The 24,393-nt window shown below is 41.8% G+C and overlaps 2 protein-coding genes across 8 annotated transcripts; both read right to left on the reverse strand.

Annotated features, from left to right (window-relative positions):
• Positions 1 to 13: 13 nt before the first annotated feature.
• Positions 14 to 20,871, reverse strand: stxbp5b (syntaxin binding protein 5b (tomosyn)). Of its 7 annotated transcripts, XM_057058518.1 has the most exons (30): positions 20,714 to 20,871; positions 20,391 to 20,610; positions 18,773 to 18,870; positions 16,010 to 16,091; positions 15,777 to 15,877; positions 14,791 to 14,925; positions 13,984 to 14,047; positions 13,667 to 13,750; positions 12,709 to 12,832; positions 12,337 to 12,415; positions 11,624 to 11,778; positions 11,472 to 11,544; positions 11,188 to 11,335; positions 11,022 to 11,089; positions 10,887 to 10,927; positions 10,173 to 10,393; positions 9,828 to 10,012; positions 9,509 to 9,634; positions 8,582 to 8,733; positions 7,186 to 7,248; positions 7,032 to 7,088; positions 6,894 to 6,941; positions 5,940 to 5,990; positions 5,625 to 5,744; positions 4,727 to 4,966; positions 4,267 to 4,624; positions 4,006 to 4,171; positions 3,742 to 3,853; positions 3,215 to 3,435; positions 14 to 3,127 (listed from the first exon to the last, which is right to left on the reverse strand). In XM_057058518.1, the coding sequence occupies exons 2-30, from the start codon at positions 20,529 to 20,531 to the stop codon at positions 3,086 to 3,088; spliced, it is 3,555 nt and encodes a 1,184-aa protein (XP_056914498.1). In that variant the 5' UTR covers positions 20,532 to 20,610; positions 20,714 to 20,871; the 3' UTR covers positions 14 to 3,085. The 7 variants fall into 7 exon arrangements, with proteins under 7 accessions (XP_056914498.1, XP_056914496.1, XP_056914499.1 ...); XM_057058516.1 differs by having other exon boundaries at positions 20,391 to 20,865; XM_057058519.1 differs by lacking the exon at positions 6,894 to 6,941 and having other exon boundaries at positions 20,391 to 20,865.
• A 2,202-nt stretch (positions 20,872 to 23,073) lies between these two features.
• On the reverse strand, positions 23,074 to 24,257 carry rab32b (RAB32b, member RAS oncogene family). The gene is made up of 3 exons (XM_057011563.1): positions 24,044 to 24,257; positions 23,692 to 23,969; positions 23,074 to 23,406 (listed from the first exon to the last, which is right to left on the reverse strand). The coding sequence occupies exons 1-3, from the start codon at positions 24,255 to 24,257 to the stop codon at positions 23,257 to 23,259; spliced, it is 642 nt and encodes a 213-aa protein (XP_056867543.1). The 3' UTR covers positions 23,074 to 23,256.
• Between the last annotated feature and the right edge of the window lie 136 nt (positions 24,258 to 24,393).

Genomic DNA, 24,393 nt, shown 5'->3' on the forward strand with positions numbered 1-24,393 from the left:
AAAAAAAACCCCATCATGATCAGTTTTGAATTTATTTTCCATTGCACGGGAATATATATATCTATATACTGTATCTACAGTCTATGTGGCAGCAGATTAAGTCAGACATCCATGTGAAATTTATTTTAATAAAACTGTACAAAAATGGCCTACAATGACAAAATACTGCAACTCCACAGATATTCATCCTGGAAGTCAGAAAGATGGACGGAAAATATGGCAAACGAGGAACCCCTCGAGCTCTCCATGTGGCTGTGACCTGAGCTTTTGTTTCTTATGCAGTGTCTGCTGTGCACAAAAAGCAAAAGTTTTCCAGAAGCAAACAGTAACAGAAAAAAAAGCAATATAATATATTCTCTCACTCTTGTACATTTGGCATGGTCAAATGAAAATGGTGATGTGCCATGAAATCTTCAGATCTTTGTTCATCTAGGTGTTAAATACAAATGCCAGAGCAGACAATCTCTAAGAGGGATAATACATGGTTGTTTCAAGTTTGTAAACACTTAATATCATGCATCCTTCAATGTGCAAGAAGAGACCATTTGGGACATAAATGTTGCAAACTGAAGCACTTCAGATTTGAGGCCACACTTTGTAGAAACGGACTCCAATGAGAGGGAACGACCTGCCTGCAGCAGCAAACTTTTAATCTGACATGAATATGTTCAATAGACCACAAGAACATGTTTCTTGTCATATTAGGATGATTATGGACAACCTCTGAGCATCAATGCAAGTCATTGTATCCTAGAATTACATTAAAGGTATTATTTTAAATAGTTGATTGAAATTAAAACTATATATAGATGTTTGTTTTCAAATATATAAATATCATAGCATCATTAATATAACATTAAAAACAAATCTGAAAGTGAAGCAATTGGGAATGAACATAGATACGCATAGATTCTGACACATTTTGGTCCTTTCAAAAGAATAACAAAAGTGGGAGAGAGAAACAGTAAAAAAAACAAACAAATTGCCTCAATTACAAAAATAGTGCAAAACCCACACAACCGCTCTGAAATGGGCTCATCTCAGTAGTTTACAGTATACCCGATCAATAACAGCCAACTACGATGAATGCTTCCACAATGACGTGTCCACTTGAATTCAATATCTAGATGTAATCAGCGGATCAAGGTTACAGGTTTGAATCCTCAAAAGTCAAATGTAATCTGTCAACAGCTGAAGCCTGCAACTATTCTTAAGAGTCACTTTTACATGATTGGAATCTACCGTGATTTTAGAGATCTACTCTTCTCGTTGACATCTCCTGTCCTTCACTTGCCAGAACAACTTCAGTAATACGGGTACTAAGTCCCTTCTGCCAAACTATCTAAACTTTAGAGATGGGGAAAATAAATCAAGACAACTCTGTGAAATTAAGCAACTCTTTGGTGTTGGAAAAGAACATGGTCTGTCAGATTTGCACTGTCAGAATTGTGTCCAACTGTCCCCTTATTTACATTTGGCAGCAGTATGGAGTCACCAAGTCTTTTTCTTGAATTTTCAGAATAAAAGACCAATAATGCTTCTCCATTGACACAAATAGCAGCATATCCTCACACCTCATGAAATCTAATTACAATAGAATTTTAATTAATCATTGGAAAAAACACTGTCAAGCAAAAACAAAACCTCAAAATTCCTACTGTAATACACTGTATCCATGTATTTTTTTTATATAAATATTAGTGCCCATACACATATTCCTGAATATATGCATGTTCACAAACACACAGACATACATAGGTAGAAGTTAGCATAATACGCGTCATGAGGCAAAGGCATAAGAGAAATGTGTTTTACGCAAGTGATTGAGAGACCACCAACGGGGCTCCGTGGGATGCTCTGTCACGTCTATCGGCAGTTAGAAATTCCAGTACAGCATTACCATTTCCATTGTGCTGTAAGAGACACGTGCCTCTTCCCTACATGATATAAATACAACAAAAACAATCTTGCAAACAAAAGAAAACTTGAACCAAAACATACAGTTAAGCTAAAGATGTTGAGGACAATCTTGGACGTGTTCTTCAAAACACAAGCTGTCTTGTATGCGATTTAACTGCCACTCCCCTGAATACAGCACACCTTCAGAGAGTTTTCAGTGTATCAACCTTTTTTTGTCTCAGAGATTAATGTAAACACTTCTTCAGGAGTTTTAGCACATTTTACTGCAATAATTGACAAAAAACTCAATGCCCAAAATACAAACCTCAATTGATTGATTCCAATAAATATTCATGATATAAATATTCACCCAAGTGGCTCTCAGGTCATTACCTATCATTACTTTTTGTGCCCAAAACAACAAACAGTTTGGGAAGATGCTGTTAGAAGAATGGTTGGTGTTGAACTAGTGAACTACCAGCCCTTAGTCATAGTAGGAATTTTCTTCATCATCCTTCTCTGTTCTCTACAGTTCTAAGTGCTTTAAAGGCCAGTTCTGGACAAAAAAGTGACAATAATCGACAAACATCAGGACCAAGGTCAAACTCTTAAGAAAATAATTTAGACCACAAAACAAACATTTCATTGATTTCATTGATTTGATTATTTCCTCAAGAAATTTAACATCTTTACTGATTTTTTTTAAAGTCATAAGTCATATTTTTTTAAGTCATAAGTCCGCTGTGTTTGCCAACACCATAAAGGGCAGAGAAAAGAAAAACAAGTACATTTTTGCAGAAGCGTCTTTCAAAACAAAATAGATAGATAGAGCTTTAGAGGTGAAATATATGAGTGCATGATTGATGGATATGAAAGGTCCCCTCTCTCCTATTCTATGATCACCAAGGGTAATGGAACGAAAGAGTCATACTGGCATATATGCTTCCTTTTCTTTCGGTTCTCATCGCTCTGAGTCAGCCGGTGTTGATGCAGCTGCAGTCTGTCAGTGGCTGAAAAGCAAAGTTTATGATATGGTGCTGAGAACAAAAGCATTAGTTTGCTGAGAGTTGAGTTGTTTGTTGCTGAGCCTGTGAAGGGAACCAGAGAAAAGAAAAGGGGGACCTGCAGTTCTTAAGAGACACTGGTGATTTGCGTGATTTCAGAGTCTGCTCCGTCTCAAATGCCATCAGAGCTGGTACCATTTCTTGTCTTTGTATTTTATCATCATCTGGGGAAGAAAAGAGAGAAACCTTGAGAAATAAACCAAAGGAATGCCAAGATAGCAAAGATTCTAAACAAAATATCAAGTATGTACATCATGAGCATGTTTGGAGAAGGAATCTGCGCTGGCCATCATAGCTGCCGTTCTTTCCTCCAGCTCTCCCAGCTTCTGTCCTCTCTCATCCAGAGCTATCCTTGCACGGGCCAGGTCTCCAACAACTCCAGATGCTGCACTCTTCATACCCTCCATGTTTCCTGGGCCTGGAATGTGTTGGGCCAGGCTACGCGAGGCTTTTCCTGCAGCCGTTTCACCAACTGTCACACAAAAAAACCCCCATCGAATGTGTTAGCAGCCTCTAGCACTCCACTTACCTATGTTTTAGAGCAGTGATGGGCAAATCTAGGCCTCGAGGGCCGGATTCAAAACAGGTGTTGTGTCCTACCAGGCAGAAACTGCTTTCACCAGGGGAAGTAGAACACCAGGTGAAAGCAATGTCTACCTCTGGGATAGAAAACCTGGCTAGAATCCGATCCTCGAAGACTGGATTTCGCCATCCTTATTTTAGAGGTCTGCAGATTGTGTAATTAAGATTAATTTAAGATTAGATAATCTGTGCTCACAGAGATCCTCTCTGTCCAGAGACTGAGCTCCTCCTCCAAAGAGGCCTTTGAAGAAACCTCTGTTAGGAGCCTCTGGTGTCTCCACAGGGGTAAATAGCTCACTGAGCATCTCCTGAGGAAGACAGCAACATGGAAATGAGCACTGTTTAAAATACATCCAGAGCAACTTCAGTTGCTAATAAGTGATAAGAATCACCTCATTTTGACATTTATTATAAACTAGTGCTGATTAAACATTTGAACATTTGATAATTCTGCGTTAACCTGCAGGTTATCACATGTCTCCTGGCTGTATGTGATTCTCTGGATCTCAGTGGGGGAGGTCATGTACATGGCTTGACCCACGTTAGAGAAGCAAAACGTCCTGGCAATGCGCATATCCGTCAGTGGCAAGTAATTCACATCCAGCAGAGGTCTTAGACTTGGCAAACTATGGTACAAAGACACATGAGATCACATAACTTAAATAAGAAATATTAATGTAGTCAATAGAGTTTTAGCCCAAAGACCTGCAAAAGACTATACCTCAGAGTCATGATGTGCCCATTAGCACAGAAACAGGTGATGCAGTTAGTTCCTGCCAGCTGTATGACATCAGCTCTCAGGACAAAGGAGGCCTCTGTGATGTTGTGTTTGTGAACGCGAGTCTGGGAAGGCATAGCCACTACTTTGGCCTGTTTCTCTGAACAGATCACGGCAAACTGGCAGTCCTGACCCTCTTGTGATGATGGAGGAGAGACTGGCCTGCGCCTCCGGCTCTTTTCTTTCTCCTCATCTGAGGTGTTTGGGTCATACCATGGCTCATAGGAAGGGGGCAGCAAAGCTCCAGTGGCGTCCAAGAGGGCCATAGTTAAAATGCCTCCTTTGAGACCAACCAGAGTGCCTGATTGTGAACACAAGAGTGCACATTCATTACTTCTGACAAGGTGTTCAGCTTTTACCTATGTCTGTCTGTTGAGCTGCATATCCATGTTCTGTGCCTTACCACAAGAGGAGATGCCAACTGGCTGCTGAAGCCTTTGGTCCCCATTGGGAGGCAGGCTGAGGGCCACCATCATCACAGAACCCTGGGTGGTTCCTACCAGCAGACAAGAGCTGACCTGGTGGTCTGTCTTCCTGGGGAAACTCTCACAGAAGTGAAAGGCGGAGATGGCCTCTCGAGATTCTCTATCTATGCTGGTTACACTTGAGCTACGCGAGCGGGTGAACGAGCTGTCCTTGGCATCTGGACAACAGAATGAGAGTGAACACAGAAATGAAAAATGTGGGAACTGTTTGTGTCATTATCAAACTCAACAGGTTTACAGATGATTGCTTTCATAAAAGATGCAGAGGTGTTATATGCATAAAATCAATTCTTCTGCAATCGGTTTAGTTCCTTCTTGAGCCCAGGACAGAAAAAAACATTTTTGACATTGAGAGGCTCTTGTAAAGTTTATATCAAATGGTACATTTTCTTTAAATGGTCTACAATAACCATCTCAATGTGAAAAATAAATATGCGTAAGAAGTCCTTTTACAACAGAGAACAATTTACAGTTATGGATGACGTATAATACACGCCTCACTATTGTGCTGGTGAGAGCTGAGAGCTGCCAACTTTTCAAAAAATGCTACTGGGGTGTCTCAACATAAGCACAAAAACACAGAGGGAAAGAGCTCACACTGCCCAACATGCATGTTCTTCATGAGATTAAAGCTGCAAACAAGAAAAACAAGATTTCTAACAATGAGAGCAGTCGGGTCAGTGGAGCATCCTCAAAAAGGAAGAAAGAGTCACGGTGAGATTAGTGTCATATGTCAGCTCGTTCAGAATCAACGTCCCAGCACTGGCAGGAGTTAGTACCAGTTATCCCACTTCATTTCACGGCTGGTCCACTCACTGAAGTTGGGGGTTGAGTTAAATCTAGAGATTTTCTTGTGGTTCATCTTAGCTGGATGTCCTTCCTTCACTGAATGAACACGCTTCTGACATGTGTGAGGATGCTTTTGGAACCTCTTTTCTGCTCACAGTGCAAACACGGAGTTTCTCTCAATGTACATGTCAACAGCAGTGTATGATTACACAAGAGGAAGACTCATGTTTTTTTTTTTACAGGAGTCACTCCGAAGCAGACCGAAGATTCAAATAATAAAAGAAATACCTGCAAGAAAAGGTCAAGTTTTTTTAGAGGCTCATATTTAGTAGTTTGTCTTACCCAGGTCTGGCTTTTGTTCGCTAGAGGAGCTAATTTTCCGTGAAATCCTGGCTGTAACAGAGACAAATACTCCTATTTTATTTTTTGAGTGGCCATTCTAGTTTGTGAATTAGAAGAAGAAGAATTGTAACTGTGTTCATGATCAGTTTTGTAAATCATTCCACAATAATCAGGAAAAAAAGCTTATTGGATTCATTTCCAGTGGTGATACACACTGGGCAACTGTTGAGGATGTATGGTTAAGATCAATATGCCAAAAATGGGTGCAGCAAGACTCTACTGCTGCAGGAACTATATTCTGATCTTAAAAGACCTCGCTTTGGGTTGGCTATTTATTACCAGCAATACTGGCTACCAAAACCATAAAATCCCCAAAAGTTGCTCGTTGCAGTCTATGACCACCCTGAGAGCTACAAATATGGCTTCCTTGCAGACAAAAAGAGGGTCTGTAAGGTCAATTGAAGCAGTAGTTGTGCAAAGAAAGGAAGAATGATATAACTGTAATCAGTGGGGTAGCGAACCTGTAACCAGAAACACGCACAGCAAGTGTCAATCGAAGAGAAATAATTCACTTACAGCTATATATTAGTGGTGCAAGGAATATAAGCCATAAGACAGATTTTCTATGCCTCTGAATTAATTAAGAAGAATGTGGCAATTTGGGATGTTTTTAACTTAGACAGCAACAGGCTTAGCTCTCTGCATAGAAAATCTGAGATCTGAAATTTAAAGGATGTCCTGTCATGCATTTGGAAAAGATTCATGATTAATCACATTAATCAACTCTGTCCTTTCAAAACAATATGATTAGTGGAAAATATACAGGTTTTTTTCCATTGTGCTTCCTTCCTTCATTGGCACAAGATGCACAAAGACAGGATTAAGGCACAGCGTGGTTAGAATGTCATCATTCAGAGAGAGCGAGGGAGAGAGTACATCTGGATGATACAGTACCAAAATCATTGGCAACAGTCTTGGAAAAGCGTCTGCTTTTGTACTTCACTGAAATAGGTTCAAAAATACAAATCAGACACCTGCACCATTGTCATAGGCAGAAAAGTAGGGGACATGCAGCAGGTAACGATACACTACCCTTCTCTATGAACTTCTGCTTTCGTTCATCGTCTGAATTGCAAGGTGAGGTAGATCCTATGTGACAAATTGCAGCATTTTAAACAGATTTGTTTTAAAATGAAACACCCGGCATATGAAGACCAACAGTCGTGGTGACTTGATAGTATCGTACCTGAAGTAGGTGATTTGCAGCGGTCTTCTAAAGTGTTGGGCCCCTCGTTGGAATCACAGAGTGCTGTGGGGGCAACAGAGATTTGAATTACACCTGGCATAAATCCTTTTAAACTAGACTAAGGTGGGAATAATAAAGGGTCACCTATATAAGCACGAGTTTATCTCACAAGTCTAGGCTTGTCATGACAGAGTCATCATTTAGGTAACTTATGTAACCGACATAAGAGACATAAACAAATGATAGGTTGAAGGAAAAACAGAAATAAATTGTAATGGCAGCCAGTTCATCAATGAAAATAGACCTCCAAACATAGGGTCTATTTATTATTCTCTGGCATGGCTCTCAAGTAATTGAATCTCATCCTTATTTTAATTATTTCTGGGACAATATGCTGGCCGAAAAGGTAGTTATCTTGACAGGCCTACACATGTTGTGTTTATTTTGGTAGAGGTGTCAGGGATAAAGGATTTACTCCAGAATTTTGTTAAAGTGCGCCCATGTTCTGTCATTCCGCTGCAGCTCACTGCTGATGTTGAAAATAAGTGAGCTATGGGGCACTCTATCAAAATCAGGAAGTGTAAGTTTATGAGGCAAGAGGAACACACAGAGGAAACTATACAGTAGCTGAGTCGAATTCTGACAACTTACGGACGGGAGATGAGCGCAGTTTTTTCAGAGACTGAGTATACAAGTTAGAAAGCCTGGACATGCAAGACTTCACAGGTGGAATTTCTTTACCAAATCACAAAGAGAGACCGACAGTGAAAACAGTGAGAGGACATCATAAGAGAAACAAAAGTCGAAGAGAGGATCTTAACTGGACTTCTGATTAACATTAAACATTACTTTAGCATTCTGCTTCATGCCTTGGATCTGGCTCCAGTCAAATGAGACAGTAGAGAATGAGCAGAAACAGTAAATGGAAGGATGTGAAGGCTCAAACAGAAGTGCAAAAAACAAACAAACCCCAAACCCAAGAATGTTAGAAACAGTAAAGACACGCACATAAAAATTCACTTTGGTGTTGTTGTGATTAGAGGCAAACAGGAACACAGTCATAGTAAATTCTATGGCTGCAAAGATTATGAAGAGTGCTCTGCTGTTTTTGATCTGTCCAACAGAACAGATGGAGAATCTGTTAGTGATTACCCCCTGTGGAGGGACTGGAGCTACTGCAGGGGGCGGCGCTAACGGTCCACTGTCACAGTAGCTGTTGCCAAGTGTCAGTTCTCCCTTCCTTTACACACCTCAAAAGAACCAGTGTGGCTCAACCGAGCATTTGGAAGGTATAAGCGCAGAAACAGACAGCTTTTGGAGTACGAAAAACATACAAATATATATTGAGGGTTAAAAGTCTGATTGGGGACCTCTACAGTATGTTGCTACAGCTCACCTCCTGAGGGCTGTCTTGTTTTGCGTGGGGAGCGAGGCTGCCTCTGATAGGGGTCAGAAGGGCTGTACAGCTCTGATGTTCCCATGTTGAGGAGCAGAGTTTTCTGAAGGTAGTCCACCACAGCCAGGCCATTGCTATTTCCAAACACCACACTGAAATACAGTTACACAAGGACAGAGTTGTAATACATACTGAAACTCACACACAGAACATACATAACACAAATAAATCATAGTTTATTTCTGGTAAAAGTGAAAGTCAATGATATGAATACTATTCTAAAAAAATTTACCTATTAGTAGAATTAATGTGCTGCTGAAAGAAGCAACTGTTGAAAATACAGTTAACTCTTGTCTGATGTCTCAGAAATCAGAAATTAAATCTGCATTCTTCAACTAAAATTAAAATGAGGAAAACTGTTTCACTAGGCACTAATCAGAATTGTACAACAGTTACTTGATATAATATGATATAATAATTTTATTTAATAAAGGTCTTTAGAGGTCCAATGACATGGGTTTTTTGGCCCCCTAATACTGTATCATAGAGCCACGTCATGACAGAAGTTGAATCTGAACAGCCTGTTTGAGCCCTGTTTTACAAGTGGGTGGGCTGCTGAGATGACGCAGGACCTGTTTAGTTTCCTCATTCTGTAAGTTGCTCAAGGAGGACCAGAAAACCACATTACCACCCTGTAGCTTCATGGGACCTTTAACACAAAATGGAGTCTGTGCAGTACGAAACATGGTATATTTTTCTCTCAAATGTTGGAAGGAAAAGAAAAAGGTTTTGAAGAAGCAAATTCCAGTCTGAAATATGAGCTTTCTGTGCAGCCTGAGCCAATGACAGAGTTTAGAAATCCAGGCTAAATCATGGCCACAAACAACATTGCAAAGGTGTGTTGTGTCCACTGCTGCTCTGACTTACAGGCCATAGGAAGAGTTAATAGCGAGGCTAGTGATTGGCTGAGGTGGCTCCCCGCTCACCCACACCAGCTGGATGACCAGCTCCACCTGGTAGCCCGGAGACTGCTTCAGCGGGGAACTCCTTACTCTGCAACAAACACACAGGAGAATGAGAAAACAGCCTGCACTTCAGATTATAAACCTCTTCTGCCATGATTAGCATTATCTTCTCCCTCCTCCATTTCTGTTATATTCAGTGGGGAAAAAAACCAACAGCCACATTATCTAAACAATTGCCACTATTTCATGCATTTCAGTGAATATAAAGTGTTTATCCATACTGCAGGCATGGTATATTATCCCGGGGCCCATCACAGGAGTTGTTTCCAGTGGAGGGTTGAGGGGGAGGATCACTCTCCTGAGGGCTAGAGGAAGTTCCTGGGTTAGACAAGGTGGGTGTCTGCTCCCCGCCCGGATCAGGAGAATCCACTTCGCTAAACTCACTCTGCATCCGCACTTCCAGAAGCTGCAGACAAAAAAGGCTTGTTTTTGATAGGAAAAATATGCTATATAAACTGTCTCAACAATGATATGTCTGCTCCCAAAGGTTCTAATGATTGTTGTAACTGTTCTCAACACACAAACATCTTCTCAAGGAGCGCGATGGACACTGAAAGTGGACACACCTGAACAACTTCAGTGGTGATTTCTTGTTTGCTAAACCTGTAGATGATAACATGTGCTGACACACCAGCCACACAGAGCATTCTGCTCTCAGGACACCAGGACAAGGTCTGGATGGCAAATGGATCCTCTTCTACTATGTCCACACTTGGCTTGTCTTCTTTACCACGGGCTCTCTCAAAGACCTTCGCAGTCTTAAGCTTGTACAGGACTTGAAACATAACTGACAAGAGCAGAACAAAGAAGTTAGGTAGAATTCCACTTCATGTGCTTATAGGCTGAACAAATTAGAGCAATTTTTTTGGGTGTTTGTGTTACTTTAAATATTTATTATTAGCATTAGTAGTAGTAGAAGTCATGGAAAGGATTTGTCTAATCATGCTGAGTATACTGTTGGAACCAATGTGTCACCTCTACCAGAAAGTCAACAGAACAAAATGAAGAAAAACCGAGCAAAACAGTCACCACAATCAAATTGCTGCATCATTATCAAGCTATTCTGTTTGCAAACATTAAACTGAATAGCAGAAATATCTGCACAGCCAAAAGCCTCTGATGACATTACTGCAGTTAATTCAATTATTGCTACAATTCCAAAAAAGGAATTTGATAATCAGTGTTGACGGCCAGTCTTGTTTGAACTGTAATTTTAGTGTCATGTCCAGCTGATGCACTGCACACAAACAAATAAAAAGAGAGGGGAAAAAAATACTCACATGCAGATGCATCCCAAAATTTGATTGAGCCATCAGCATGACTGGTATGGAAAAGACAAAAAAGTATGTTTTTTTTTTACTGAAACAGCAAATATTCTGATTCCTTTATACAGTCATGATTAATCCCTCACTAACCCAGTGATAATGATCTCTGGGTAGCTCTGAGTGCCTTGGCCCCAGTTTCCTCCACTAATGGGCCATTCCTGTGAAAATGGCAAACCAGGCAGTCGATTTTTGGCTTGTAACATGTGTCTGTAGCATATTTTTTGCATACATTTTCATTTAAAGATTGATTTCTCACCTTCTTGCTGCAGCATTGTCTCTTTTGCCGGCTGCCGACAGAGTAAAGTGCAGGAATAAGTTCAGCAGGACAGTCAGCGAAGTATTCACAGCAGGTCACAGGTGATTCATGGATGGTCAGTGGATACGGATTCTCAAATATTGGATACCTGTCAAAAAAGGTGCAAGAGGTTAAATGTGAAGTGGAATAAATTCAATTAGTTGAAGGACCATGATAATTAAACAGTCAATAAATACCTTAAAATAGCTTTACTCTAACAAAATGTTAAAAATCTGAAAATTTACCCAGGCTGTCCAAGGTCTATGACAACTAAATCCTTCTCGAGGAGGACTACCACAGCATACGGTTCCTGAAAATCTTTAAAAAGAAATATGTTGTTCAGTTAATACCACCCAATATGGTGCGATGCTAACCCCAGTGCAGCGCTGCAGCTCACCATTTGGATACGGAGTTTCACACAGTGTCAGGAAATCGACTATGGGGTAGTCCATCTCCAGGACAGCGGTGCTTTTTCCATGCATCACAGTCAGACAGGCTCTCCTCCCCACTGTATCGTAAGACAAGCCTCCAGACAGGACCATGAATGGATCCCTGGGATGAGGGAAAACAGATATTTAAACTGCTCCATCCAATATGTTTCACTTTGTAACGTGAAGCTACAAATTCCAATCGGTGTTAAACGGGAGGAAAGGGAGATCAAATTTTTACTGTTGGGCTGTCTCTGGAGATTCGTTGCCCCCATTTCAAAACCATTTGAGGTGGGAGGAGCCTAATTTTAATTAAACTGAAATCTATATTAATCTCTGTCCTCTAATACCTGCCAAAACAGTGCGAGGGATAATTAGATCAGGTCCAGTAAAATAGTTATAGGGTTCATTACATGACTTTTACAGAAAAGTTGTAAACTTGTGGCCTTGTCTTAAGAAACTTTTTGTCTTCTGATAGATGCATTTCTAGTGATCACAGTGACGTGGAGGCAAAACATATAGACAAATAGACAACAAAACAATATGCAAATATAACTGGACACCTGACTTTCATCAGAAGATAGATGAGAAAACAGGAAAGTCCACATTCAGTACAGGATAAGGATTTCAACGGGAGTTTCTAAACACAGGATGGGTGGGTACTCAAGACCATCGGACTTACCCAGCCCTTGTTGTTTTGTACTCCACTTTTAGGATAGGCTTGCATGGTTCTGGCTTTTTTCCATCCTTGGGCTGCTTTCCTAATATGGGTCAAATGGCAAGAAATGGGTTCAGATCATCAAACATCAGTCGTGTTATTATTTTTACACCGAATCTTTTTCAAAGATACGGAAGACTTTGCAACTTCTAAAAATACACTTGGCTTCATGCCTGTGTGTGTGTGTGTGTGTGTGTGTGTGTGTGTGTGTGTGTATGTGTGTGTATGTGTATGATAGATAGATGGGACCTCTATAGATAGATAGATAGAGATAGATATATACACACACACACACACATACACACACACAAATGGTGTGTATTCAACAGTTCCTACCATGTGGCGTGATGATCTGTGCAGGCTTGGCTGGAGATCTCACATTCCATGTGGTCAGGGTGCCATCAGAATGGCTGCAAACAAACTGTTTGCCCTCATGGTGCCAGGCTACTGAGTGGATGGCCTTAAAGACACAGCACCGCATTAGTAGACAGGAGCAGATTACATTTAACAATAAATAAGATTTGTGTGCAGTCTGTAAAAAAAGATAAGGCTGGATTATACTGTTACATTTTTCCTATTGTCAACAAATCCCCATTGGCTACAACAGTTTGTTAATCTCTCTCAGCTTTAAGCCTATTTGCTTCTTGTTCCCTCAAATTGGATCACAACTACAGTATATTCCGTCACTGCTCTAAAAGGGTGCCACTGCAATTATAATTTAATTTTGGGACACATATAATGCATGTGAAATGAGACATAAAGCACCAAATTTTGGATAGAAATAAAGCCTGGATTTTGTGCTAAGAACTGGTACCACACCTTTGTGGGGTTTTTGGTAGCTTATGCACACATTGGACAATGGATTTAAGAAGACGCAATTACACAAATATAGTATAATAATAATCTACTGTATATATTATTAATATATATACTATACATATTTAAATGGTTATAAGGGGATACCTTTAATTTCTGGAATTTATTACTTTTCTGATTCATTGGGTGTCAGCCTAAATCTATTTAAATAAAGTTAGCCTCACATTCTCTAATGAATTCTCTAATGAATACACAAAAGTTCCAAAACGGAAGCCCATGGGGCAAAATCTCATAGGACTGCAGCGATCAGCTGCCCGAGGGTACATGAGGAAACATTTGAGCTACTGTTCTGTCACGTGTAAAGTAAGTAAGGGAACATCTCACAGCCAAACATGTTCTGGCAACCAGAGTGAGGAGAATACAGAAACGGCCTAACGACTAACCTCGCAAGAACTGAACGGGGAAAATAATGGCTTACCTCATCATAATTGTAGCGGTAGTCAGCTTTTTTGCACTTCAAATCCCACAACACCACTACCCCACATTCAAATCCAATCAGAAGCTGCAATAACAACAGAAGTAAATCACAGATCAGCCCACTGCTGTGAAACCAATTTCTGCACATTTCCACCCAACCTGCAGTTAAAGCTAGAGCACAATAACTGTCCCATTCAAAACATCTCACAGTATTTTAAAGCAACTGTAACAGTACTCTCTGTTGAAATTATTTTACCTTTTATGGTACAGGAAATCATGGTTGTTCCAGAGGCTACAGGGTGGTTAACTATCAATTACCTTTCCTTCATCCATGGGGTTATCGCTGATGTGGACGACGGGCCCTGGGTGTGTCTTGGTGGATCTGTGTGCGATTCAGGGTCGGGTGAGAAAGAAGGCAAAGAAATCAGAGACTGTGTGTAAATTATCAGCATTCTTCTGACTAACGTGCTGCATGAAGTGAGCGTTCTAGAAAAGATTTTTTTGGGAGAAAAAATAATACAGCAAGGCCGTAAGATGCAAAATTACGTCAGTACATGCAGGAATGGGAGACGTGGCAGATGAGAAACAGAGAGGGAAGGAAGGAGAGCAGGGTCACATGAGGGTCTGAAGGAGATTATAGCATGTGGAGACGGCATCACCGTGGCAACAGAGCAAGGGGTATGAAGGCAGTAAAGGTCTGGCCTACAGAAAGAGTTGTTGCCTCTCAGTGAGGCCAGGCTCTCATGGCTACTGGTCTCATAGTGGCCTGGAATAAGGCTGATATAGACAACCTTATTTTAATGTAATCAGAAAATGCATATATAGATTGTGATTTAATTATATGTCTAGTTTCATTTCACTTTAAAACTGAATATGAGATAAAAAAAAGAAATCAAAAAAAGAATTTTTAACCAGCCCCACTTTCAACCATTAAGACTGTAAAGACACAACTTTGGAGAGGTAGAGATACAGAGCTCCAGTGTTCTAGGCACTGGAGACCCCGTCTCTGCAGACGGTCCGCTCGTCTGCTTTTCACAGATACCTGGTTATGTGTAAACTGGCACAGGACAGGAGCAAAGATAATACAGACAGAAGTAAGAGCAGGGGAAAAAAGTGCACACTCACAGTTCGATGGCTTTGTTCCACATGATGACGTAGCCTGAGAGAGTGAATGACTCCACGTTGACGATGTGAATGTTTCCTCTTTCGGAGCCGATGTAAAGCCATTTGCTCTGAAAGGGCAGGTGGCAGTATGTGATTCTGCAAGAGAAGATCAGGGTCCATCACAAGTGATCACAGGCCAGGCTTTTTATTATCTCGGGACTCAATCTCATCAAAGAGTCACCGTGGTCCTTAATCATGCAGCTCCACGTGGACGGAGTAGGGAATGAGTAAGATTTAATTACAAAAGCCTTGTTCCATGTCACACTAATGAAGCTAGACTATATATAGACTATCGCAGATACATACTGCTCTTTTTAAAAAAACTGTAGGTAGAAATGAACTGCTGTTTTCTTATCTGAATTACATCGCTGCTAAAATAGTTTACTCTTTCATTTTGGAAAGCAATTCTAACTGTAAGCAAAGGTTTTTCTCAAAGAGCTGATTGCGGCTGTAGCAGCAGACTCTTTTTGCCACAGATGTGGCAGTTCAGGTAGTAATTACCCTTACTGGAGCTGTTTCTACTGCTGTCTGGTGGCTCCTTTATGATTTATAGTGGACTTACCATAAATATCTTGGATTAATTAAAAAAACATAGGGAATGGGACTGGGGTGAACCCACTAAAGTCTGGTGAAACGCCACAAATTCTAATTAAAGAATTGCTGGGACATGTCCGAGTATAAATCTCATAAGTTCTACTTTCAACAGGTACTGGAGTTATTATAAATATGATAAGGAATATTTAAAAACTTGACACACTGACATTAATCTGATAGTACTGGAAGGCTGTGTTATTTCCTCTTGGCTTTGGTTATTTGCTGAACTTCACGTGGACACAAATGCTTGGTTATTCCAGACCTGGTAGCAACAACGCTGCTAATTATACGCAGAGAGGCATGAAGCCAGCTGTGAGAGTCACAGCGACAGATGCTGAGTCACATTACTGTACCTCTCCCTGTTGAACTTGAGGGAATGCAGGATTGCAGGGATTTTTTGCCTCAGGTTCCACAGATGGATACTGTCATCAGCTAAGGCACTCACCAGCGCCCCCTGTAGAAGAGGGTGCAAAATTCGGGCAGTTAGACCACGCTGAGTATCGCGACTGTGTACTTATAGAGATGCTTGTCAGTCAAATATCAACAAGGAAGATGGATAAACAAACAAAGACAGAACAGGACAGACCTCATTAATCAGGAACTGAAGCTGGATGACAGCAGCACCGCTGTCATGCTGACAGTAGCATTCCACGCCTGCTCGGCCAAAGCTGAAAGTCGTGTCAGTCAGGGAATATTTAAAAAGAAATGGCAGAAGGAAGGCTGACAAGAAATATCTAGTATATCTCAGTGGAGTTAGCAGTTTAAGTTGTGTTAGCGAACAGAGAGGAGCATGAAAACCATCTGATATACCGTATTTGAATGTGTCAGAAGATGAGCAGGCTCTTTTAATTGAGTTTACAACTAAAACTGTTCACACCCAGTCAGCTAGCCCAAGGCTCACTGGATAATAAACTATGTGCTGCAGGTAGGAGGAGGGAGAGAAAGAGTGGCAAGAGGAGAAAGATTCCCTACTTCAGGCTTTAATCACCATTACAGAAAGATTTCACATGCACAAAGGATGCTCACATCTGCACAAAAAGAAGCACAGAGGAACCCTGAGCTCTTCTAATCACAAAGGGAATCAGACAGATAACAAGCTGCAACGCTTCTATTACGATAGTGTCAAAGACAGGAAGCAAAGTGGTGGCTCTGGCCTTCACACAACCACTGAGCTGAAGCTGAAGCAGTACAGTCTGTCTGAACAGGATTAACTAAGCCGTGACCAAACAATCCCTCAGTGCCTTAAATAAACCCAGGCGGGGTAGCGGGAGACCTTTTCGTTCTCCCTTTGGGGCAGCCTCAACAGTGGGCATCACTCCTACAGAAGGCTGCAGGCAAACACAGACTATAAGACTTCTTACTGGCGCCAGGGAAGACTATTAGAGACTGCACTCACATCCACCCGTGACCTTTCTGTCCAGTTTTACCTCCTGGCTTCGCAACTTCTGCACATGTATCAGAATTACTGATACACGTCATGACGCTAAGGTTTCGAAATGGAGGAAGGGACATTTCTTGATTTGTTATGCAGCTTCTCTTAGTGAAAATGAGAGGTGTGTCTATTCTTACTGCTAACCTCCAAAATGGACCGGGGGTGTAAATGCACACGTTTCTGCATCAGACAAACTACTTTAGGGCGTTGCAGGAAATGAATGAAAATAGGACTTTTAAAGTAAGATTTTATCACCCATCTGAGCAAAGTATTCAACTAATTTTCCAATGATAAGGTATGCCAAGGGTGTCAGCTAAGTGTCAGCTGAATCTGTTTTACACTACAGTAACTGCTTCATTTTATGACTTAATTTCTTTAGGAGACCTTATGATTCTCAAACTGTGTCAACACAGGAACTTGGATCACACTTGTCAGCTGTGAAAAAGTTTAGACTCACACAATAAAAAACACCTTCCCACGAAAGCAGCAAAGTTAAAAGTCTAGTCGCTGACACTTATTCATGCACAAACATTCAACTTTAAAAAACAACTTTAAAAAACGTCTTGCATAAAACGTATCGACTCTCTTGCACATCAAAACTTCCTCATTCTGCAACCATCATGGTTCACCACAGCATTTGCCAGTGACCACTGTAAGTCAAGTGATATCCGTTGTGACAGGTCAAGTGCTATCCATTGTGACAGGAAGTTATTCTAATCATGCTTTGAGTCAAGTGAGTAGGAAAAATGTTTTTATAAGATCATTAAACAGCAGGAAAATATCCACAATAAACACCAGATCCCATGACATAAAGCGTAAATGATTCCTTACGAAACGTTCAGCTTCACTGCAGGCATTTATCCCTGAGTGGATGAGGAGCAGTGGACTATCTACAGTAACACGCTGATTAAAACACTGTAGTAGAGACAGATCTCTTAAAAGCAGACATTTATTGCTTGTAGACACCTCATTGAGCTTATGTCTACAGAGCAAAGGAAACGTTTCCAAACTCTGGGGGCAATGAGGTGGATCGATACGGCCTGTCTTTTGATAAATGGACCTATTGCCTGAAAGACAGCGATCCCATCAGCTGCACCTTGCACATTAGGACAACACACAAGCAGTGTGTGTTCTCTGGGAGTTGCCCTCCAAACATAACACTCTCTTAATCTAGAGAGTGAAAAAAAACAAGAAAGGAGGCACATTTACTGAAAATGTAAATAAAGCGGGCAGGCCTCCCATGCAGGATATTAGTGCTATGGGAAGCCCTTGGTTTACACCCTTATAAGCCAACCCTGAAGACACCTTCCAAACAGCACCTGAATATGACTGGACTATCCTACAGGCGCCGTTTCACAGCCTGGGATCCGGTGCCAGATTTGTTGCTGTGACTCACATTTTCTGCCTGGTTAGCTATATAAACTAATTTTTAGTCCTTGAAAAACAAACAGACTCCCAAGGGCTTGCGGGGCCACACTGCACGGCCTGACTACACGTGTCGAAGGCCAACGATGTTTACAGCACATATGAAACGACATCCTGGCACAGCTCGAGCGGCACAGTTGATGAGCTCAGTTCCTTGGCATATGGCAGCGGAGCAGCTCGTGCTGCTGCAGATACCACTAATGAGCCTGGTGCTCCTGGAGATACAGGCTGCAGGCTGCACACAAATACATCCTAGCTAGTCTCTACTTCTGACAGGTGGTCACGACGGGTCACTTGCTGTGTGAATCATTCCGCTTGTGCAATGCTAAAGGCCATCTAGCCCTTATGATGTAGTCAGGGAGGATGTCAAGAAGTTAGACAATTGAAAGATGTGTGATTTTACTGTGTGTGTGTGTGTGTGTTGACTATTTTAGGGCTTACTTTCCTCGTGAGATTCTCTTCATTTTCACTTTGGAATAGTAAAAAGGATACAGCCTCAATGCTCCACTCTGAGTCCCAACGGCCAGGATTTTCTGTACGGGGTCAAAAGCCATCGAGGATGGTTGGTTTGGAAAGCCATGACGCACAGTCTGCAGGAAAAGAAAACAAAAAACAGAATTTATATAAGACCTCTATTCAGCTAATCAATCTTCTAATTCTGTCAAGCTGGCATTACTGAAGAAAAGCGGAAAAACTCATTTTACAATCCTCCAGCAAAGTAATGAATCAATATAGAAAATCAGCCTCAATAGCAAGATAAATTAGATAAATGCTAACCATTAGAGAAAATGGAGCTATAATATTCATGCAATATCATCCAAACACGAGTGTGGTCTGTAAAACGTTCGTAATAAATTCATTTTAGCCCGACCGAGGCTAAAAATTCTATCCCTCCACTTTCCCAGCCCAAAAGCCACCAAAACACTATTATCATTACCCATCCATAATTACATTTTTTCCCCCTGAATGGAGCTCTTTCCCAGCTAACCGTGAGCCCTGTGCATCTTCCATCAGCATTATGTAACAGGTAATGCCCTGGCCCTATAACCTAGGGAGCTGACCTGCTCGCTCCCAGCTGTGACAGACCGTCGCTCTCTGAGATGTTCAACACATTTCACACTTCCTATACAATATCAGACACATCCTAAAGGATGAACTAGATTATTCAACCAAGTCGGAAAATTAGTTTGCAAAAATGTGCCACCACCTCAGGCTGGGTTTGAGAGGGACACGCGAGCGATCGCTCCAAAATCCCATTTGCAGAAGACAATGGGATTAAGATTACAGGTCTGTTTACCATCATACCACAGACTGTCCCTTTACAGGTTCAACTTCTATAGGTTCCTCCAAATCCATCAAGTGCTTGTTTGTTCAAGCGAAGGAGTTGTCAATACTGTACAAAGTTCTTCCTGTCAATACTGGACCTTAAGAGATGCTCTTGTAGTGGAAAGACAAATGTGCAGGGGGAAAAAATTAGGCTACTATTGTAGCATAAAGGTGTGAAGTAAATTCACATTTTACTCATATCAGTTAAGTGGATCTAAATGAATATAAGACAACGTAAGAGTCATGGATCACACCCTCGTTGGATTTCGACTCAAGCTCTAAATCATCTTAAGAAGGGACCTCTTAAAGGCCAGCTGGGACAGGGAGGTTAATACAACGACCAGTAAGCGTCTCCAATGGGCTACACGTTTGTGCTGGAATAAATAAGCAGGAATAGGAAGCAGCTCGGCTCAGGCAGGCTGCAGGACTGATTGGTTGATCCAGCTGATTTTCAATGAATAAACGGTGACTGGAGGCGAGGATTCAGTGCAACGCAAACAAGCTGGCTGCTAAGACAGCTCCGGATACAACCCTGATACAACCCTGGGCTCCAGCCAAGCAGGGCGCACGGCTAATAGTAGCCACACATGACTTGTGTTTGAGGAAAGGAACTGAAACGTTACCCTTCACACATCTCTGTGTTTATTTATTTATTTATTTATTGTCGTTTTAATATCCGACCAAATACGCGATGCTGGCGAATGAAAACAAGTGTTCGGTCACGCTGCTGTCATCTCCGATTGAAACCAATCTGAGGTTAGCAGCTTTTTACTGGTCCACCCACCTTGCAAAGCTGGAAATGCTCCGACTGGAGAGTCTCCTGGACCACATCGTTCTCTTTGGGAGTACCCGGCTGAGCAGTTGCGAAGGAGGAGGAGGAAGCCGCTGTAAAGCCGTCCATCACCTTTCTTCTAAACTTCTTCATTTTCCTCCGATAAAGACGCGACGATAGAAAAAACGGATCGAGCGAGCCACCATAAATTGGATATAGGGGTAGCTAATAGCTGTTAGCATAAATAACGCACAGTTAATATTTTACTGTATACATTTTACATATAACGGAGGGTGTTGCCAGCGCACGCCCTCAAAAGACCCCGGTTTACGAACATTGATTTGGTGCGTCGTTCCCAATGTCGCGGTTAATCCACCATTTATGGTTCCAGCTCCAGTGTCATTCGTTGAGAATCAATCGTTTCCGTGAGCTGTTGCCTCTGCCAGGACTCAGCGGGTAGCAGGCTGGCTACGGAAACGCAGTCAACTGCGGAAAGCACTGCGCATGCGCCGCCCGGTGACCCGGATGCTGAGCAGACGTTACCGCATATTTGTGACTGGCCTCATTCTGCGATCTCGATTGTATTATTATTACTATTGTTATTAACACTGCTGTTGTTCTAATCAACATCTATCGTTATATTACTTATTTTGTGTAGTAATTGTAGTCGGCATTGTAGTTATTCGTATTATTATTTGGATAATAGGAGTGTGTTGACGTTGAGTAGTTTAAGAGTTGGTCTATGTCGCCATCTAGTGGTTTTATTCTAGTGTGATGAGCTGTAGCATTACTGAGTGAGACTACGTTAACATATTTTACAAATCAACAAGCCCGCTCTAGGTTTTTAATTTTGTTGTGGTTTCTTGACCGCTATATGCCTTTCGAGATAACATGGAGGGTGCTTGTACTTATCCTTTCATATGGGTGAAGGCAGGGTACGTCCCTAAATGAGATTATTACAGGGCCCCAGCTTTTCACAGTATTGTATATGTAGGCATTTGGAGGATCGGTACTTTGCTCAAGGGTCCATCGGCATGGCTCGGAAGGTGTCCTGGCACCTCTCCAATTCTTCCACGTTTCTTCCCCGACAGACTGAGCGACCTCTGCGTGTGTATTGAAAAATATTTAAATATTTTACTTGTTAAACATTTGTCTATGTAATGTGCTGGAGTTTTCATACATCTGAAACAAATATATGTATATTTTCAACAAACAACTGTCTACTGCCTCCTATATTTACAACTTTCCACTTTATCCTCAGCTTTTAAGGGTTGATGTACATGCAGATCTTTGCCACGAGATGGCGCGGTCCACCATTGTGACATCAGTTCTCCAGTCAAATCGCATGTTTTACGTGGTGGATTCTCTTCAAACTGTCAGCACCATGGACAGCAGCACTTAATTTCCTCAGCCTGACGGATGCTCTTCACAGAACAAGGTACCATTGGGTTTTTTTTAATATAAATGGGCTTGTACATTTTGACTTTCATTATCTGTGCAGTGAAAGAACAGCCTGCTTTCCACAGTCGGTAAATATTTAATAAATGTGGCCAGGCGTTAATTAGGTCACTCAAGACGCACCGAGATAGCTGACAAAAGCCCAAATGTTCACAAATTGAAATTTTCATGAATCATAAATATATGAACAAGACAGTCAGTGCAAACGTATGCGGGAGGGTGCAGATCAAAATAGAGTAATATCAATAATGCACAAGTAATGGGATCTGTTGCAATGACTGCGACTCACGCTCAAATCTGTGAACAAGTCAAACACAGTGGGCCTTTGTGTCCAACGTGACAAAGTATTGGGGCCAGCCTCTCTGTTTGACTCCTGTATTTAGGTCTCTGCTATCTGGGCCGTAGATCCAGATTTAGCCGTTGTGTCTTATTTCCCTGACTTACTCCAAGGCAAGGTTGCAACTTCAGGTGAACTACCTTGCTGGCTATTCTCTTGACCGTCGTTGTGTTTAAACGCTAATACAGTGTTTGGATTTAGACTTGTAAAGTCAGATTTACTTTATCAGGATGGGGTCCAAATTGGAATAAAAGCTGCTGCACAAGGTGTCACTTGGCAGGATGTAGCACAGTCCCCAGGACGCTCATCAAGGGCAGAAGATGACATTGATTAAAGATGGTTGCAGGTCTGAATGTTGCACCTTATGGTTCTAAATCCTCCCAGACACAGGTGTGCTATACAAACTGATGCAGCAAATCATAATAAATGTAATAATCATGTAGAGAAATGGACAGAACTAACAATAATGAACTAAAAAGAGCAACATTATGACCTGAGATGACTGAAAGAGCTCCAGCTCTGCTACAGCCGCCCTCACTGTCAATTAAAAAATGTGCAATGTAGCATCGGAAAATGCCGTCACCCCAAAGAAGGACTGGGATCATCGTGTCTGCTGTCCTTCTCTGTTCCTCGCCGGTTTGTCCCGGCATCGCTCGCTAAACCCATCTCTGGGTGGAGCGTGTGCAGGTGGCGCTGCGGCGCATTTTCCCATTTCTTTCCTCCATCAAAATCAGGTCAAGCTGAGAGCTTCTCTCTCCTGTTGGCCACATCAAGCTGGGCGGCAGCACTTAGGCGTCACTGTCAAGTCATAAACAGATAATGTTATGCGCGGGTTGCATAAGAGAAGAGGAACAGAGAGTGATTTTAATGATTTTGAACATGTTTATAGACAAGCACGTCTTGATTTTTGCACGCGGTTTATTTCCAAGCCCCTCTTGGGTCTTTCATAGATTGTAGTCATACATTTGCACCCCTGCAGAATTTAACCTGACAAAAAATTCGCTGGTAAATTTAAGATCTGTACCCACTAAAAAGTCATGCTAAGACAGCTGCTTTTGGCCCTCAGCCCGACAGCCTTGGTCCTCAGCAGCACACCTCCCGGCACGGACCGTCCTCTGACGCCCTCCTCATTGGGATTCTGTCCCGCTGCTCCTCTTCACCGGACAAGCCACCGTCCAGCAGCATCATTTGTTGGACGAGGAAGTGGACTGCCTCATCAATATTGATGTTGTCCTACAAAGAGGGAGGAGGATGTGTGATTTAAAGCTTTGGGCACGCGGTGGCTGAGCTCAAAACCCTGGCGGCAAATGGTTTCTTCATGTTAATATTTGAACACTTTTTATGAGCAGCCTAGTGCAGCTACAGTAAAAGGCCAGTTCTGGGTCACATGATAAATATGTAACTTTCCTCAGAATGTGAAATAAGCAGGAAAATACATACTTAAAATATCAGTATATTTTAATATTTGATTAAAATACAGGAAAAAAAACCTGTAGATGAGCATCATTATATACACACCTTAGCTGAAGTCTCAAACCAGCCGCTGAAGCCGTTCTTCTCACAGAAGCCGTCCAGCCAGGACGGGTCTCCTCTGTCTCTTCCTTCTCCGTCACATTTGTTGGCCAGCAGGACGGCGGGGAGCAGGTGTCCGCTGTGGAGACAGACGTTGCTGTCCAGGTCCTCCTTCCACTCTGATGCAGCCTCCAGAGTGGAGCTGTTTGTGATGTCAAAGACCACCAGTGCTCCCATTGCGCCTTTGTAGTAGACCCGAGACATCTTCCTAAACCTCTCCTGCCCTTGTGAGACATCAATAACCTCTCATGTTGTGTCTAATCTCCTGTAGCTTAAGCTTACTTTTGTCAACACTCACCTGCGATGTCCCAGAACTGCAGTCTGACCAGAGTCTGAGGATCCCATTCAATTGTTTTTAGAGCAAAATCAACTCCAATGGAGGCTTTGTACTTTTCCATGAAGCATTTCTTCACATACTGAAGGATGACGCTGCTCTTCCCCACACCGAGATCTCCGATGACTAAAACCTTGAAGAGCTTCTCCTTCCACGATGCAGATGAGGCTTCCGTCATCTTCTGACAGGCATGGACAGTAATGATCTTCACTGCTCCAGTTTAAAATCCAGCTTCCCTCACCGCTCATTCCCATTTTACATTCCCATAAACCATAAATGTTTAACCTTTGGAGTTATAAAAGTGAACGAGGCAG

The sequence above is a fragment of the Takifugu flavidus genome, chromosome 16 (assembly GCF_003711565.1).
Source record: "Takifugu flavidus isolate HTHZ2018 chromosome 16, ASM371156v2, whole genome shotgun sequence".
Classification (NCBI taxonomy): domain Eukaryota; kingdom Metazoa; phylum Chordata; class Actinopteri; order Tetraodontiformes; family Tetraodontidae; genus Takifugu; species Takifugu flavidus.

Bases quoted from the DNA above. Each gene is read 5' to 3' on its own strand.
- stxbp5b (XM_057058518.1), bottom strand. From the start codon at position 20,531: ATGAAGAAGTTTAGAAGAAAGGTGATGGACGGCTTTACAGCGGCTTCC. The intron at 13,751-13,983 runs GTAATTGATAGT...TTGTTATTGCAG, and splicing joins ACCCCATGGATGAAGGAAAG to CTTCTGATTGGATTTGAATG. The intron at 11,779-12,336 runs GTAAGTCCGATG...CCCTCATCCCAG, and splicing joins TACAAAACAACAAGGGCTGG to GGATCCATTCATGGTCCTGT.
- rab32b (XM_057011563.1), bottom strand. From the start codon at position 24,257: ATGACGGAAGCCTCATCTGCATCGTGGAAGGAGAAGCTCTTCAAGGTT. The intron at 23,970-24,043 runs GTGAGTGTTGAC...ATGTCTCACAAG, and splicing joins GCAGTTCTGGGACATCGCAG to GGCAGGAGAGGTTTAGGAAG. The intron at 23,407-23,691 runs GTGTGTATATAA...CCCTCTTTGTAG, and splicing joins GGTTTGAGACTTCAGCTAAG to GACAACATCAATATTGATGA.